Here is an 18,978-nt window from a genome sequence, read left to right on the forward strand (position 1 = left end):
GAAATTTCACTTTGATCCTAGTATAAAAATAATCTGCAAAAATGTCACACACCAACATTCCTGAGATGATATACAAAGGTCAAAAGGCCAATTCGGAAAGGAGTTTAAATTGTTTATACATCATAAAAACATGAACTGAAAAGATCAATACATCTGGGTAATTGAGCCTTCTCCTAGAAGAAGCTATGATGCAGCCAATGTGGTTTCTGAAAGGGAAAATGATTGGTTTTCTGTGAGATGTTTACAGGGGGACCATGTTTGGCACCCGCTCTCCTTCAAGTCTCCTGTTCCATTTCCCCACTATGTCGGAAGTTACAGAGGCTTCGTCCTCACAATGAGATAAATATACTGCTCTACCCTTGCCTGCAGATTTTTCTCATAAAAAACCCTTTGATAGTTTAGCCATCTGGCCAGAGTCGAAAAAAGTCTCCATAAAAGAGGCCCAAATAAGGTCAGGGGTCGCCCCCTCCCTGGGTCAGGGGCCCTGGATGGTTGTTATAGTGGACTTTACTAAAGTTGTCAGCTCAGATCCCCTTGACAAATTAAAGCACATTCTTCTCTTTTTAACAAGTATTCCATTACAGTTGTCACCAAAGGAAATATTGTGCATTCTTGCTGGACAATGAGTAGAAGACTGCATGGCAGAGCAGATGATAAATGACATACATATATGTACATGGATACGTCTTAGATATAGTTTTTGTGCTGTCCTTTTGAGATAGAGATGATATAGTATGTGACAGTCATCTGAATACATCTTTTGACACTTACGTCAAACACAGGGAACAACAGTAGCTCAGTGCCATGTAGAAACATGATGGGTGCTTGAGCTAAGATACCTGTTTCAGCTTTTGTGACACGACTATTTTTGGACTTAAGTGCTGGAGTGTTGTTATAGAACTTATTTTTGTCTTACAAATAATCCCTACAGATCAGTGTCATGTTTAAGGAAAACATAATATTTGAATAACCAGGTCCGGCTGACCGACAGAGGAGGAGAGGAGAAACGCGCTGGAGAAGGAGAGTTAGATGACGCCTCGTTTCTCTCAGTGCCCTCCTTGTCTCTTTCCATCATAAGAATGTGTTTTGTTCCACCCCACATACATTCAAAAAGCCATCTACAAAGTCAAACAAGCTCGGAGCATTTGACAGCCCCCATAGCCCCGTAGGAAGGCTTGGACAAAGCTGAGTGTTTTCCACCACACAGCTGGTCAGCTGAAAATGGGTCTTGTGCTTATTGTCTCACTCTTTAGAGAGGTGGTAAAGTCTCCGCTCCATGCTCCAGTCACCTCTAAAAGGCTGGAGGAAGATGATGCGTGGTAACAAGTGTCCAGTTTCAGAGGAAATGGTGAGAGAATTGCAGACGGATCAGCTTCATTAAACACCACCACTGTGGAACTAGACCTCTGAGGGTCTCTCGGGGCAATTAATACTGCACAGGCTACAGGTGGGCTTCAACATACACAAGACTCAAGAGTCTATTGTCAATGGAGACAATATGTTGAGGGATAAAGTATACTATACACATTTACAGTGCTATACCTGGTCCTACTCCTTATTTTGGGATGATACCAAAGCATACTTTTAGTCATTTAGTCATTTCACAGACGCTCTTATCCAGAGAGACTTACAGTAAGTACAGGGACATTCCCCCCGAGGCAAGTAGGGTGAAGTGCCTTGCCCAAGGACACGTCATTTGGCACGATGGGGAATCGATCCAGCAACTTTCTGATTACTAGCCTGATTCCCTCACCGCTCAGCCATCTGACTCAAGCATTCACAATGCTCTACATTTTAAGAGGAAGAGATATAGAGGTATACAGTTATCACCGACGTGACACAGTCCATCAAGGTGGTGTTGATTTTTAAAACTGACCACACTACAGCAGACTCTGCTTTGGCAGGGACACAGTGGTTTGAATCTATAGATCAAACCATCATGCTAGTTAACCATTTGTTTCAAGATATATTTTCAGAGATATGCTGAAAAAGAGATAACAGGCCTCATTACTAGACTCTTTACTTTTGTGTTCTGAATCATTCAATACATTCCTTGTAAAAGAAAGGTGATGAAAAAGTCCATGTGGCAAAGAACACCACATCTCCAGTTTCTCTTAATCAGCATGACTATTAAGGGATAAAAACAAACAAACACTTTTTTCTCACAGAACTTTGCCTAGGGGCAGCAGGATGAGGTGGGGCTTCAATGCAACATGCACCATTATTAATCTTTCCTAATTGTGGGTTTCTATATTTAAAAGACCAGCTGCTGTATTTTTCTTCATTAGCCCCATGTTTACAGAAACTGGGAACAGCCTTAGAGCCACTCAGTGACAAATATGTCAATCCAGCCATCAAGGACCACACATGGAATGGGAGCGAAAGGCAGTGAATCTAACCATCTGCACTGTTTTGCAAACTACCATTTAGTTGGTGGACAAAATTGTACATGAATGCATGAACAACATGTGTTTGAGAAGAAAAAAAAGTCTCCACCTCCATGCTTGTAGACACGTTTTATTGGCGTATTCCTTGCATTGTTTGTTTCATTGACAAAACATTTCTCTTTTCACATTCCTGATACGTATTGCTGACCTGGAAGGAGCACCTGTTTTGAGACATACTGTCTTTCTGTACGTTACTCCACTTTTCTGTTTCACTAGGAACCCAGGAGGACATGGCATGTCTTGAATGCTCATGACACAGCTGGCATTCCAGCTTGTTGCACAGTGATGGAATCCTTTTTTCTAAAGGAATGCATCATGGTGGAATAATTGGCCTTACTCTTCTCTAGGCACTTAACTAAAAGAGATTCAGATGCTTTGCAATCTCTCTGCACCACCCCTCCTCCCATGGCTGGACCACAGAGGGGGATGGGGGTATTTGACTTGGGAGACCTAATTTCGGAAGGGGGTGGGGGCAACAACTAAAAAAAGCCAAACAGTTTTTTTTCCTTGTGCTATGTGTTATCCAGTCAGATATCTCTGGGCTATTAGGCAAACAATGTTATAAATAGAGTCTGTTGTCTCCCACTATCAGGCCCTGGTGGAAAAGTTATAATGGGAGTTTGCAGGGCATACCATTGACTCAATGGATGCAAGTAATTTGAACATATGATATTTGTGTGAAGACTGATGCGATGTCAATTCTCTTGGTTGTCATAATTTTTCTAAAAACATGACTGGGCATGCACAGACAAAAATCCAAAAATGTGTCACTGATAACATGGCGCTTCTGAAAGAGCGAGTGGACCCAGTAGTCAGGAAATCCCAATGCACAGCCACGGACGTGACACAACATGAGAATGGTAAACAGTTGTAACCATGTAACTCAGTAACCGTTTCTCAGTAACCCTGAATGAGTTAACCTGCCCTTTCACATTAATATTGGTAAGCCTTCTATTGCCACATACAGCCCCACCCTTATATGTCTCCTAAGACCATGTGGTGCTTCTGGTGAACTATTTAGCCCTCTATCACTTCCTTGTTAGACAGAGTTTGTGTGGGGTGGTGGGAGGTCCAAGTGGTCATGTCCCGGAAGCCTGTTGTAGAGGAAGACATTTCTGTCTGAAGAGAGGAACCTCGGGCCACAAGGTTGACTATCTTTAACTAGGGCTTGTCGAATGCACACACTTACATGTCTGCACACACCCACACACACATTCCAAAGATTTCGAGGAACACACATTCAGGGATTTTAAGTTACCCTGAAAATGCTGTTCTATAGATCATTGCTTTTGTTGGATGAGAGGTGAACCAGTTGAACAGGTTTCCTTAAACAATGATTCAGATGATAAAGGGATCAAGAGTATGTCACCTTTGCTTTACCTCCCTGTCTAAATCACATTCATTACAGAGGCACATTCATTATAATGGTTTTGTTGCCTCTACTCCTCGCTTTGGGTTAAATTATTTTGCAACAGCACCAATGCTGGTTCTTCGGAAAGAGTTGAAAAAAGTTTAAGTGCTCTTGTAGATAGACTGTGCAAAAGTTTTATTCGAATCCTACCACGGCGCCAACAGCCATGGAGTCCTCCGATAAAGTGTACAGCACAGTAAGTTAATGGCACAAGAAAGACAACAGTCTTTCTGTCAAGCCTGGATGATTTTGTCCATCCCATTGAGTCAGTCTTATGTTGCTACTTCACCCCTACTGTGGGGCTAATTAAAACAATTTGAAGGACAAAGGAGGGACTCCATTGTATCACACAGCTAGCAGTGCAACGGATATGGTGCCAGGGGGGGCACAGTTGTCGAGGATTAGCGCTACCTTCAGAGCCCAAGATGATGGACACATCAGTCCCCCGTCACTGGAGAGAACATGACACAGACAGCCTCTCCCACAGAGATAGAAATGTTGGAAAAGGGACATTTAATTCATGTGTGCTTATCAGATCAATGTAGATCACTGTTCAACAAATACTAACTGATGTTCTCTAAAAGGTCCAAACCAAATTGGACAATTATTTTTTGAAAAACTCTATGATCAATCACTCATTACATGGGGTAGGGTCTTTAGGACTGGATGGTATTCAGTTGTCTTCAAAGAGATTTGAGCTGGCAGCAAGCAGAACCTAAAAAACAACAAGGCTTTATTGATGGTTAATTTTCACATTCCTGAGTTGTGCAAAGACCATCCACCCCCCACCCCTCCACCCAAAAGAAAGATCTGCTGGTGACAAATCTTCCACTCACTTCCTCTCTGTCCTTTCAACCCAAGCAATGAACCAATAAACTAGATTTTTCATCTCCTGACTCACAGACACTATGCCATAATATTTACGCTGCCCATTCAAGGGCTAACCTCATCAACTAGAAGCCTGAGTCACTTTCTAAAACTAAATTACCTCATTAAGTCACACATACAATCACACCAATATGAGAGAGTCTGCATTCTAACCACACGAAAGTGTCAAAAACTGAAATCCCAGAGTTTAGTTTACTAATGAGAGAATCCAGGTGCCACAACAAAACAGAATTAACTTTTTTTTAAGAGATCTTTATTTAGCAAACTTGACAAAAATGAGTTATGACTTTGTCATTGCATGAGATGGAAGACAAAATGTATCTGAAAGTGTCATTATATCATCATTTCTGTTATTAGTGTATTATTTGCTTTACATTTTTAAATAAGACATGAGACAGACCCACACATACCTGATACACAGACCAAGCCTCTCTAAGAGAAGCTGTCCCATTAAAGCATGTCATAAAGCAACCGGTAGCTCACATGAATATATATTTAAGAACATTCAGCTTTTTCAGCTGATGACCACCCTGCCTTTAGACAGAAAGTCAGCCAGCGCATTAATCTGGGAAGGAATTCTGCTAGTTGAGGTGTTGACACTGGACGTCTCATCTATGCTTTTAGGGCATTGTGGTTATCTCTGGGGTGGGGCTATGGGCCTACTTATCTAACAAAAAGGAACTGTATGTGAGCAGAAACAATGGACATGATTGAGTGCATTCCCCAATCGGTGTAGAGTTACCGCAGGCCCTATTTAATAGATGATATCTGTTTTAAAGAGTCTCTAAAGTTCTGTATTTGATCTTTATCAATCTGTGCTTTCGATAAATGGCATGCCATTCATAAACTAATTAACCAATTCCTATTAAATTGTGCCAATAGGAACAGCCCAAAGCCCTGCAGCCATCTGAGAGATGGACTCTTTGATGAAAAGTTAATTCTGGTTAGCTGTGGCAGCATATCGCTGTATGTTTGCCTTTCTTATCTTAACAAAGCACATATTAAATAGTGAGTCCTGTTCAACAAATACACTTAAAATTCATTATCGGGCAAGATTATTTCTCAAGTGTAAAAAAAAGATTCTTAAAGTAAAAGAAAAATACCCCAATAACTAGCAGTATACAGACATACAAAACCCCTAGTGCATTTTAAAAAGCTACGATAATACTATTTGCTTAACAAAGAGAATGGTAATGTCTGGGCTGGTAATGCGTGCATGGGTGGGATGCATCTGAAATGACCTGGGGATGACTCTGCCTTAGAGGAATTTCCACACCAATGAGCTCTGGGGGAACTCCCTCCAAAATGGTGCTGTAATAACAGAGAAGTAATGAGAGAGTATTTTTGATATTATGCAACTTATAATAATTATATATTTGTATTTATTGAAATAGTTTAGTTATACTTTGAAATATGGTTTGCGAATGAAAAATGTCAGGTAATTATTGAACTTGTAGCACTAATGGTTGCATCACAATTTTTTTGTTTTTAGAAGTATTAGCAAAGTTCTGTTTTTTCACGAAAACATTAATCTCTATACAACTGGTATAAGCTAATCAGACCACCTACACATTCATAGCTGGGGGTAGGATTGCTTATGCAAACGAAGCAGATGTCTGGAGACTTCCAATCATTCCTGGAACCCTAAAAAACAATGCATCTTTCTTTGCTGAGGAAGAGACCACAGTCTTTGTATATCTGTTTTTAGGGCTTCCATATCCTACAAGATCCACAAGTACAACAAACTTTCATAAATATACATGAAGTCCCAAATTCCAACAACTAACCACCGTACCAAATAGCCTGTAGTAAATATGAGGTAGTAGACAATAATTAAGCACAAAGACAAAATTCAGTGGTCATTTCTTCAGCACTGCCACAAGTACAGTACTGTGGTTTTCTTTCACTTGGAAGGTTTGCTTGGTCAAGGTGTGGGCTGGCTCTTTCTGGAACTTTCTGGCAAACTGAGATTTTGGCCATGTCCACACTGCCCTGCCCCCAGAGAATCTATCAACCATCGAGATCTGTGCACAGGCATTTATGATGTCACAGCAAACATAAGCTTTGTCCTCGGATGAAGGATCAGAGAGAGTTCATGCCCTGTTGAGGTCAAGCAAACAGTAAATATGGATATGGCTTAACTAATGGTGTTGAATGGGTGAATTTTCCCATGAAATAAAAGACTAAAAGAGAAAGGACTGGGCCACCAAAAAAAACTGTTTCTAATGAGGATTCTTGGTATTTAGTACTCTGTGACATAATACCAGGCTCTTCTAAAGCTTTGTGATTGTCCTCCTCGACAACTGTCTGATGGCCACTGCTCCCTCCATCACCCCAGGCTCTTTCACTCCCCTCTCAGCCATCTCAGAGACACAGCATGCCATATCAAGAAGAAAACAAGAACATTTCCTGGGCATTCAGTGAAGTGAAGCAGCAGCACCCAGCTGGCCATGACACACAGAAGGGGAAGGACAGGAGAGACCGAAAGACAAGGGATCAACAAGGACACTCACACATGGGGCTCATCTTTTAGATGAAACACCAGCAGGGCAATATGAAGATAAAACAAAATGATGGAACATTGCTACAAGGCGAGGGTCTTTTCACCTCTATGTGAGCAGAGTGTCTATAGAGATGAAAATGATGAAAAGGATCTCAAAGGGGGGATAATGGTATCCATGCCAGCAGGCAGTTCAAAAGTGTTTCTCCAGAACAGAGAACAAAAGAGATTCTTCCTGTTGGGCCATTAAGGTGCTCGGTAAATATGCATCATAAGAGAGGCCAAAGCAGTCCTGTCCTTTCAAATTTCAATCTTTATTCAGTCATGCATCGCTCACATCTCCTGTGTAACTAACAGAGATCCACTGTGGCTGGATTCTGTCAGTCTGCATGAGGATGTGTTCGATCTCTGAAGCACAAATGGGTTTTTGAAGCAGGTAAAATAAACACTGACTTAAACTTAAAACATACTCACTCACAGAGTGAGTGCGAAAGAAAAAAAAAGAGAGAGAAGGGGGGGTGTATGGGTGTGTGTGTGGGGGGGGGCCTGAAGACAATGCCCTTTATGTGTAAAGATCAGATTTCCACCATGTTTGTTTTCTTAGGATAAGGCATGTGTGAGCAAAGAAAATATTTTGTTTGCTCATGACCATCTGTTGAATAAAATAAAACCTTTGAATTGTTTAATGTTCATTTAGTTTGGTGAAGTTTTAGATGTAATTGTGAGAATGTCTGACTAGCTGAAACACTGCAATGTATAAAATCAGACTAAAACCTGTGAACATTCAACACCTTTGAGCACACAGATCTATACAATCCAACTGACGCCAGTCTTTTGCTCTCCTGTCTCTGTTATCAGTTTTCATAAGCCAATACAATGTTGTAAATGTTGTATGTGTACATTGGAGTTCTTTATCTAGCGTTTTTTTAAAGACCAGTGGCACTGAACACAAAGGTCTAAGCAGACAAAACTGTGACTGTCCCTCCAAACTGTGAGAATGCAGACAGAACACACAAAGCAACATGCTGACATGTGTAAATGATCTTAGCTTGTCACACAACAAGGCATACAACACTAATAGTATGTCTCTGCGGATAATAAGAATTGAATTGATTGGAGGCCAAATGCTATACTTAAACCCAATATACTACAACATGTATCTAAGTGTAACACGTGACTTCTGTGTCGCAGATAACAAACCCATGGACATTTAAATTCTTTTTTTTTAATCAGTGCATGGTCCAAAAGCATATGATGTGAAACCGTTCACTTTTTTTGAGGGGTGGGGCACAGAAACTGTCGTACAACAATAAAACAATGGCCAAACCTCTTTGTCATTGCATCACAATGGCTGGTTTTATTCACAGCTGACACAATATCACATTCAGTGGTCATTTTCAGAACAGTGGAGCTCAATTTGTTCCAGTGCAAACACTATCACTGTATTTGAGAGCAGGGATACTGTAGCATTCCCTTATCCATTAAAAAGGACCTTTATATGCTTTAGCCAGCACTCAGTCTGGCCTTATTGGCTACATATCACAATTATTTTTCTGTCCCCCGAGGACTAGTTTAACCCAGTACTTTGAGTGTCTTAAAGAAACAGCAGCAGATCCTGTCAGTGTAATGCTTCCTGAACAGCTTGAGTGGACCAAAAAGACAAAACACTTCCCTCAAATACTGTCAGTTCAATAGATGTCAACATCTGGTGGTATTTGATTTGTGTATAAGTCAGTAAAATAAAAAGAGTCCATCCTTCGTTTATTATACTCGATTAAAATGCTGCGTTTTCAGTCTATTTTACTAAATAACCTACGCTTAGTTATGTTGATGGAACTTCATTAAAAGTTTCAACAGGAAATATTTCTAAATCAACACCAAACCCGAGGCTGATCTAGAGACCAGGGTCTTTAGTCATCCGATAAAGGACAGTGTGAAAAGTGACAGCCTGCTCCATTGTTTGCCATCCCTCATAATCCCAATGTCTCATTTCTATATGCTAATACAGAGTACTTGGGGAACTGAGAAGAACAACATGATTAATCATCAACTTCTCTATTGTTACAAAACAACAAATGGCAACCTACAATCCCTCCCACCATCCTGATACAAAACGACAAAATTCTTTAGCTGATACCAATGAAACATTTCAAAACATAATACAATGGATCAAAGAAACAGATTTTAGAAAATTAAAAGAGTGAACATGGTTTTTAGGCCTCCTTTCACTGCTGCTCTTATAATCTTGAGGTAGATCAGAATCCAAACAGACATAAAATCGTGAATTAAATAATGTAATAAATTCCAGTGTCAGACATCGCAAAATCCTTGCAACCTCTTGCAAAACAATGACAATGCATTGAAATACACAATTAACTTGTCTTTCAAGTACTTGACAGTCAATTTCTAATCAAATAGTTTGTTCTCTGTATTTCCATCACACAGAGAACCACAATTGAATGACGTTAAAGATAAAAGCCTAGAAATTAAAACACACTTAAAATGTCAATAGTGTCAAGGCACAAAGATGCCATCATTGGAAAACAAATCCATAATAAACACAGGGCCTAACAGTTAATTTTATTAAGCCATTCAATGCCAGTAACTGATGGGACAGCAAATTGTGTGTAAACAAATCAAAGGTCAAAAATGTATTGTCACTCTAAGACTAACCACAACAGAATGTAACCCGCCAGATCTAAAAGAAAAAGTACATTCTCAGAGAAACATCTCCCCTTCTCCCACACACCATCAACACAATGTGTATACCCTGATAATAGGCAGGGGTGAGATTATTCATTACGTTTTATGATTATAGACCTTTGACATTTTCACACTATTAGAAGTGCCTGCCACCTCTGTTCAGATGACTGAAGACTCCTTTGTATTTCCTGTAATTCTTCCTGTCATTCTCTCCCCATCACTTGACTCTCTCTGGCACTGTTTATGTCCAGCAGGAATGCATCACAATATACGATTTCTTTAAGCAGCTGCGAGTGGAAATTGGCTTTTTCGGGGAGACATTTATGACCCCATTCAAAGGCTGACATCTCAAACACAGGAAGGAAGGAACTCAGAGGTGCCATACAGTATTAAGAGGTCCATTTCAACTTCCTACTACCTTTCTAACAAAGCCCAAAAGCCAGAGCACCTTCATTCAAAACAGAACTTGAGTAGCCCAAGTTTAATTGTTATCCATCCAGTGTATGAGCGTTTGGGGTTGCACAACCTTAGTCAGAGCCTTTCGATACCAGCCAATTTATTTCAAACTGTGAATTTAAGAAAAACTTCCAAAGGATATCGAGAGAAAAAAATCAGAAACCTAGTCCCTGACCAGCACAACTCACAGGCCAAGGTTCTTTATTTGTTGTAGCCTGTAGAGAGGGCACTTAACCCAGCTATGATGTCACACAGAAGAGGGGAGGGGGGAGACCAGGCCCTCCTCCTTAAGGGTGCTTGGGATTAGGCCCTGGAAGTCTGGGAGATAATAGATCAAAGAGACACACCAGAAAGCACTTCTTGCTTTTCCCACGTAGAAGTCAATCTAATGCATAATATAATTTTATACAACCTCAGTAATTACAGCATGACCAGAGAAGTCTGGCAAACATATCTCACTGTGAGACACATGATGAGACATAAATGTTGTTCAAAAGAAAAGGAAAAATAAATCACCCCCCATTTTTTTTACTAGAGCTAACAGTATCTAAACATCAACATCTTCCTAAATATGACCATACAAAATGTAGTCAAGGCAGGGGTCAAAACTTTAAGAACATCAGCAGTTTGGTGGGTCAGGATGATTAAATCTGGATATTTACTGACACCCAAAGGCAAGGAAGTGAAACAGCACACCAGATAGGTCATATGTCTTCTTTGCTTATATTAAAAAATAAATAAAAAAGAATATATAAAATGTTAAATTCTTAATTAATATCATGGACCAAAGTTTTACAACATTGCAGCTTTTTGTAATTTCAACAAGAAAGATCAAGACCCAGTTCTTGTTTGTTGAACGATTTCTCTAAAGTCAATTGGATTTTTGAAAAGGTACCATAATTCCCCCTCCATACTTTGACAAAGTGCCATAGCGTAGCTTCAATGAATCTGTGCTGAACTTAACTCGCATTCAGATCAACGATTTTTTTAGATTGTTAGCTACCAGGGCCAGAGAGAGGGGTTGAAGCCAGAGAAGCAATTAGCACTGAAGGGAAAATCAATGGTTCTCTGTCCCTAAGAGACTTTCTCAAATGTAGCCTTCCCTTTCCTACAGGGCCTAAAAGCTGTGTCACAATGGTCAGAAACAGCGACCAATATATATATATATATATATATATATATATATATATATATATATATATATATATATAATATATAAAATGTGTGTGTGTGTGTAAACTGATTTACCCCGCGTCTTTGAAAAATCTTCATTGTTCATCATGGTCAATAATAACACATGCAGTGTTATTACATTTAGTGAGACACACTTCTCGAGCCAGGGTCTCAACCACATTTAATTTCATGATAATATAATCTCAAGTGTCGAAGTCATGCTAACCATGTGAGTACAGGTGATGCAGGGCGTACTAGTCAAAGATCATTGTTTTCACTCTGCAGCTTTGCAGAGACTGACTGCAACCCCAATCCTATATCCAGTTAGGTTCACAAACAGGAGTGTTGGGCCAGTACATCTAAAGTGCAGATACTGTAAAATTAGCAACACCCATTGATCATGCATGTTAACACTGCCACCTTATGGACAAAATCATAACTACACTGGCACAAAAGGGGACATTGTTTTTCAAGGCCAACTGAGAAGCGATCGCTGAAACAGATAGGAGGGGAAATCTAACATGCTTGAACTAGTTGGTCATCCTCTTCCCTCCCTACACTAGGAACCATAACTGGTACAGGTGTTATGATTGGAAAAACAAGGTGAGACACTGCAGAGATACAGAGCAAATCAGCTTTTTATTAGATTATTCCATCAGGAATCTTCTTATTCACCTGATATGAAGAGTCCCAACATAAAGAAACATCAAAGGGAACTGTAACTGCGCTTTACTGTCAATCTTAAACATAACATTTCTACAAAGCTATCATTGTCATGTGTTCATGATTGGGAATAACAGTTTTCCCCTTCCTTTATATTTATTACTGACCTATACCTGTTGAATCAAGTCAAGTGGTTTTTATTGTTGTTCCAATCATATACATGGTAAAGTACACAATGAAACAAAGGACCATGGTGCTACATAAAACAGCACAGAAATACATGAGACCACATGTATCGCTGAACTACATAGAACTAAATAAGACCGACCAAGATCAAGAATGTCCCATTCCCTTCCACTTTTCAGATCAACTGGGATCTAACAGGTTGGGACAGGTCGATAGAGTTTCCTCCTCTATGGAGCTGTTCCCCATCCTGTCATAACAGATGAGTGATGTTCCGGAACAGGAAGAAAATCAAAGAGTCATTTTCAGGTCATTCACAAGGGGTCCCTAAAGGTACGATCTCAAATAACCTCCTCAACATAACAATTGCCAACGAACAGCTTATATGCTATACATTCTACAGCTTGGATGGGTGAGTTTTCCTGTAACAAACCCTTGTCGGTGTCAGTGAGGCAGTCCATCCAGGGTGTGCGTGTGTGAGTAGAGGCTGTGTGAGGACAGCTGCTCCAGGCCTGTCTGCTGGCTCGGGGCAGACACCACCAGGGGTAAGCTGTGGATCACCACGCCCTGGCTGCTCAGGCTCATGTTGGGCACCAGCAGACCACCGTCCCCGCAGGGGGCGCCACCGTCCCCATGCACCACTGTCACCGGCAGCGTCTGCCCCGAGAGCTCCTCCGAGATGCCCTCACACCCCCCGTCCGAGGGCACGGCGACCATGGAGCCGTTGCCCTCGGTCACCACGGTCACCTCCGTCCCGCCCTCCTGTATGAGGGCGCTGAGGCCCTCCAGGTCGGAGCAGGTGGTGATGAAGGTCTGGCTGGGGCTACAGGACTCCTGGGAGGTGATGGCCGTCTGGAGCAGAGCCTGGTGGAGCGGGTTGCTGTCCCCAGGGGAGAGCTGGGTCAGGAGGACAGTGTGGGGCTCCAGGGCGCCCTCTGCCTGGGAGCCCAGGTGCTGCATGGGGGACAGCAGGTTGACCTGCTGGATCATGGAGTTGACCACCATGTCCTGGCTCTCGGTGCTCAGCAGGACTGTGCCAGTCTTGCCATGCTGATGCCCATCTAAGCCAGTCTGCAGAAAGGAGCCTTCCTGGCCCAGTGGGTGGGATACAATGATCTTAAGCTGGGCACTGCCGTAAGGTGCCAAGGGCTCCGAGGAGGCCTGGGGACCCTGGAGCTGGGAGCTGGCTTGCCTGCAGGCGGCAGCAGGGCTCAGGCCAACACTGCTGCCCGGGGGGAGCGCTGCAGCCCGGCCTGCTGGGAATCCCTGTGCTGCTTCCTGTGGCTCCTCAGAGAGTCCTCTCTCACGAACGAGGCTTCGCACACGTCACAGCGGAAGGCTCGCGTCGCTTCCAGCTTGGCGCGGTACCGCGAGCTCGCCGGCTTGGGCGAATCCTCCCCGCCGCCTCGACAACACTTCCCTCCTTTGCCGCCGGCGCCTTTCTCAGGCTTGTCGGCGTGGCACTTCTTCTTGTGGATGACCAGGTTGCTGCGCTGCTTGGTGGCGAAGCTGCAGAAGTCACACTTGAAAGGGCGCTCCTCGGAGTGGATCCTCTCGTGGACCTTGAGGGCCCCTTTGCTGGAGCAGGAGTAGCTGCACTTGGAACACTGGATGGGCTGGGTGGGCTGGTGCTGGCGCGAGTGCTGCCTCAGGACAGTCTTGTTCTGGCACTGGAAGTCACAGTCCAGGCACTGGAAGACGTTGGTGCTGTGTTTGATCTGGATGTGAGACTTGAGGTTGCCCTTCATGGCACAGCGGTAGTCACAGAAGTCACACTTGTATGGCTTCTCCCCAGAGTGGATGCGGATGTGCCTCTTGAGGTCAGAGTTGATCTTGAACTTTGCTTCACACAGTTGGCACTGGAAAGGTGCATCCCCTGTAGGAAAAAAAACAATGCTTATGAAGAAGACGTCTGTTTTCTTCCAAAAGACTTTCTGATTCGTAAAGCGCTGTTACAGTTTCACTCTCAAAGACATGCGTGTTCCCTGTTGCTCATTTCGATTTTACAGGGACTCTTTCATGAGCAAGATCAATTCAAGAGCAGGATCGAATGAACAGCAACCTTCTCACCAGGCCCATTGAGTATGACGAGACTAGCACCCACCAGTGTGTGAGCGGAGGTGGACTGTGAGCTGGCTGGAGTTGCGGCTGGCGTAGGGGCAGATCTGGCACTTGAAGGGCCGCTCGTCGTAGTGGATACGCAGGTGTTTCTTCAGGCTGCTGCTGTCCGCCGCCGCGTAGGGACAGCACGTGCACTTGTGGGGCTTCTCCCCCGTGTGCGAGCGGCTGTGCATGTTGAGCTTGTCCCGCCGGCTGAAGCGCTTGTGGCAGAGCTCGCACTCAAACGGCTTCTCCCCTGGGCACACATCACACGGAGGAGTCAACAGTGCTGCTCGCACAACTCCACGTCTGAGTGGAACTTACATTTGGGTCAGAGAGAGAGAGAGAGACATATACCGGTATGGGTTTTGAGATGTCGCTCCATATCTTTTTGACCATATTGCGTTTTGAAGGTGCAACCTGTAGATGAGATAGGGGGATTGAGAGCATGTTCACGAAGGATACACCATTCCTGCAACTCTACCCAAGTGACTCAGTGACCGACAAGAAGAGAAATCATTACAAGCTGAACACTGTAGCTCCGGTAACAGTTTTCATATGAGAGGCCTCCACGTTGACCACAATAAAGAGCTAATTGGTTGGAACAGCCCTGGAAGTACAGTGGACTCGGGCAGCAGAGGAATGTGTTAGAGCTGTACAAGTGTGAGAGGCACCAACCTGAGAAACAGCAGCTGCGTCTCTTTGAAGTCAGGGCAGGTTTCAACTTTTTGGAAGGTGTTTTCTGGGCTTTGGTCAGGATCTTTTTGACACCTCTCATAAGGCACGTCTGGTATGTTTCCTCAAAAACAAACTCTGTGCTTGAATCTGAGGAAGAAAGGGCAAACAGTCTGACTGATGACTTATTTCTAATAACCCTATCTAACTGCTGGAACAGACTAAATGCAACAATGTATGGCATAGTCCATAATGGGGCATATGACTGTTCAATGACAAATAAATTGTGCAGTGCTGGTATTCTGGTCTTGCCTGTGAGGTTGGATGCTGTGTTGGGGTCTGGCATGTCTGATGAGGGCATGGAGCAGCCATTCTGCTTGTGGGCCAGAAACACGTCAAAGTTGTTGTACTGCTGTTTGCAGAAGCCACAGATGTGGATATCCGGGCTTACTTCCACAACAACATGACTTCCTGCTGAAAATGTGGATAGGTAATATATTTTAACATAATTTTACATTGTTACCAACCAATCACCATCAACGGGCCATTCATTTCACCATAACTTGGCCTATACAAACAATATGACACGAAGTTCAAGACGAATTATGTGGCTATTAGAAAGATTATAGAATACAAGAGGTAAAAGTTATATCAACATCAGATATCTTACCGTTGGAGTTATATGATGCCATTATGTTTACTTTTAGCTGGGCATCTATTCACTTTAAGTCTCGGGAGAAACCAGTATGAGAAAGCAGTAGACTTGACTAACTACATTGATTATCACTATCCTAGATGAATAGGCTATGGTGACTAATATCACCTTGAAAATTCAACCATCGCCACTATTCTCTTTAAAAAGAGATTGACAGTGGACTACGCGTTCTACATTGGAAACATGTAGCCACACAAGCTTACGACGTTATTTCTAGTTTTCCGGCAATACTACTACTTCTGGTACAAAACATACAGAGCAGCAAATGGTAAGAAATACTGCCATCTATGGATGTGGAGGAGTCAAAATCTCTACTAACGTGGCATACTGATGAGGTCGCACAAGGTGTGTCGTATGAAGGTAATGTCTGATTACTATAAATGGTAATTGCTATGATTACAGCAATTGTTCAAATAAGTGTCTCAGTCGTCATAAAGAAAGGTTTCCCCTCTATATGCCATATAGATATGACAAAAGGGGTGAACCGTAAAAATCTAAATTATGTTGTTGAAATGAGTGAAACAGAGAGAAGGGTCTTTTCATCAACATACAGCAACACATAAAAAAGAGGGAGTGATACTCAGTTTTCAGTGGCAGATTCTTAGTTGCCTGATTGTCAATGTGAATCAAATAATTTCCTTACGTTGACTTACATGCATGTCGCATATTCCTCTCATGCTGAAGCAGCAAATCCCAAAACAGACTGACAGGCACACATTATGACTGACTTGTCCAATTCTCCTGCTTCTGTCTCAGATCTGCACTCTAATCTATGAGAAGGGTTTGTCATTGGGGTAAATGTGTGACAGTTAGGTAACTGGCCATGCAGTTTTAATGATAACGTAGTTAAGGTCTTGATTTCCCTGACACATCATGCTAGTGGAAATTAGGACAGTTTGAAGCAGCTTTGTTAAAGTTTAATGGTGCTGTTGTGTGTAAGATGTCAGAAAGGACAAGTATTAAATGCTTACATTTGGCTGAACGAAAAGCATGACACATATTTGCATGTAAATCCTCTAAAATAATACAGTTGAATGTACATCAAAGGGTCAGATGAAAGTGTGACAGACACATGACTCAGAAGTAGTAATTATTGCAGTTCTTACTGATCGTAGACTCGTCTGGAACAGCACAGACAGGCCGATCTTTGAACTAGACCGTTTTTAAAAACATGTCTGGATACATACAAGGCTTTTCTTTTCAAGGTAACTCCTTAATACTTTCACTTTTAAATAAACCCTGTTTTCATATGTCAGTAGGACAGTAGGCTGCCTCTATAAAAGAACAATCTAGCGGTAGAAAGAGTGAACCAGTGCAATTTAACTGAAAATACCAAGCATTGGTCAAAATCACCAAGGCACACTTCAAAGTTTATCGTACATTTTCTTTGCTTCTTCTTTCTTCACGTATCCTCTTTGTCCATTTCCAATCCTGAACAAAGTATCAGTTGGACATGCTGCTCTTCCAATTTAAATGTGCAGACTCTGTCGCTCTCCATTCATTGAGATTGTTGAGTTTTCTCCAAGTGACGTCATGTCCTTCTTTCTCCCATTGAGACAAGGGCAACAATAGGGGGGAGCGCCTCTGTCACATTATTTCCCCCCACGGAGACACGCCAGCTGCTTACAGTTGCTTAATGGCTATGGGCTGTCAGAAGGCATCACAGCCCACTGCCACACAGGAGCGGCAGATGCTTTAATTGCAGAGTGACTTGTAGGTTGTCAACAGCAATTATGCTGTGTTTCCACCTGAGGGCACCAAAGGAACACCGTCCACCTAGTGTACGCAAAGGCTGCACATTTGTCTCGGGCACAGGATAACTTGCTACTGCTGCTGCAACACTGGCATTGGTGTATAGAGCTGTTTATGTCTCAAGTGAACATTAAACAGACATTATTTTGGTGCTCCTATAGTTTTTATAGATCTGAAATATGTACCTGCCTCCTTCACCCCGGGGCATGGTACTTGCTGCAGCTCTCGGTGGGCTGGGTTTGAGTCATTTCACCCATTACTCATTTATTCTATCCTCCTCCTACGTGCTCCGTGGAAGGCATCATTTTCCAGTCCTCAGGTCTGTTAGTGTTGTGCTGAAGCAACCGACAAGGCAAACTCCAAATGTTAAGCCATAGATGGGAGTCAGTATGCAGACGTTCCCGTAAATTTTCATGAATGTACACCAACACTGTATCAAAAGGCAGCTGAATATATACACAAGGCTAATGGACAAAACAATAGTTATAGTCATGCAACATGAAATCCAAACATACATGGTCATCTAACAGTTGTACTCGTTCAAAGTGGGAGGGAAAATAGATGTCCCAAGTTCCATGTTTGGTTTGAGCTGCATGACAAATTATACACACATGTATGAATTCCTTTGGTCAACAGCTGCCATCGCAGCATCAGATAAAGCAGAGCCAAAGTCTGGGGAACATCAGATGCCTGCAACTACTAAAGGCAAAGTGTACACACACATATACATGAATTACACACAGTATTTGCACGTATAGTACACACAGCTTTCATACAATACTACACAAACAGAAACCACACATGGAGGCAGAGGCACACACACAATACACATATTCTCACACAAATCAGGACTGTGTTTTTTGTATCTGTCAAGCCATGCACATGATGTGACTGCTGATGAAGGCTGGCTGAAGGGGTGTGACTCTACACTATTTTAGGTCATGGGTTTGCCAACATGAATGATTTATAAACATATCTAATCTGTAACATTTGAAGACTTTTGTCCAGAGGAGGACATGTAAATGGAGCCCAGGCTCTCAGCATTTGTAAAGGATTATTGCAAACTTTAAGAAGTATTTGTAGTTCTAGATCTTATTCAGTTTGCTGAAAAACAAACACAATCCTAGGCAAATCAATTATATTAGAGTTAAATGTTTTTAGTTTTAAGATAGCAGTTGTTCGTATTAAGTAGAACACAATTTACAAGTGTAGCCGGTCAGGGTGATATGTTTTATCATGTTGTACTATTGCATAGTGTCAGTAGGGGGTGTCCACAATCAGGCTAGAGAGAATCCTCTACTTGTTTGTAGGA

General features: G+C 42.4%; 1 protein-coding gene across 1 annotated transcript; it reads right to left on the reverse strand.

The window, feature by feature from the left end:
* Positions 1-12,198: 12,198 nt before the first annotated feature.
* zfp64 (zinc finger protein 64 homolog (mouse)) lies at positions 12,199-16,129 on the reverse strand. The gene is given in 7 exon segments (XM_084679047.1): positions 12,199-13,659; positions 13,662-14,300; positions 14,529-14,780; positions 14,882-14,944; positions 15,203-15,349; positions 15,512-15,673; positions 15,870-16,129. Coding segments are annotated over 7 exon segments (2,076 nt in total). The 5' UTR covers positions 15,892-16,129; the 3' UTR covers positions 12,199-12,868.
* Positions 16,130-18,978: the final 2,849 nt, after the last annotated feature.

The sequence above is a fragment of the Hypomesus nipponensis genome, chromosome 18 (assembly GCF_054491055.1).
Source record: "Hypomesus nipponensis isolate SF chromosome 18, ASM5449105v1, whole genome shotgun sequence".
NCBI classification, from domain to species: domain Eukaryota; kingdom Metazoa; phylum Chordata; class Actinopteri; order Osmeriformes; family Osmeridae; genus Hypomesus; species Hypomesus nipponensis.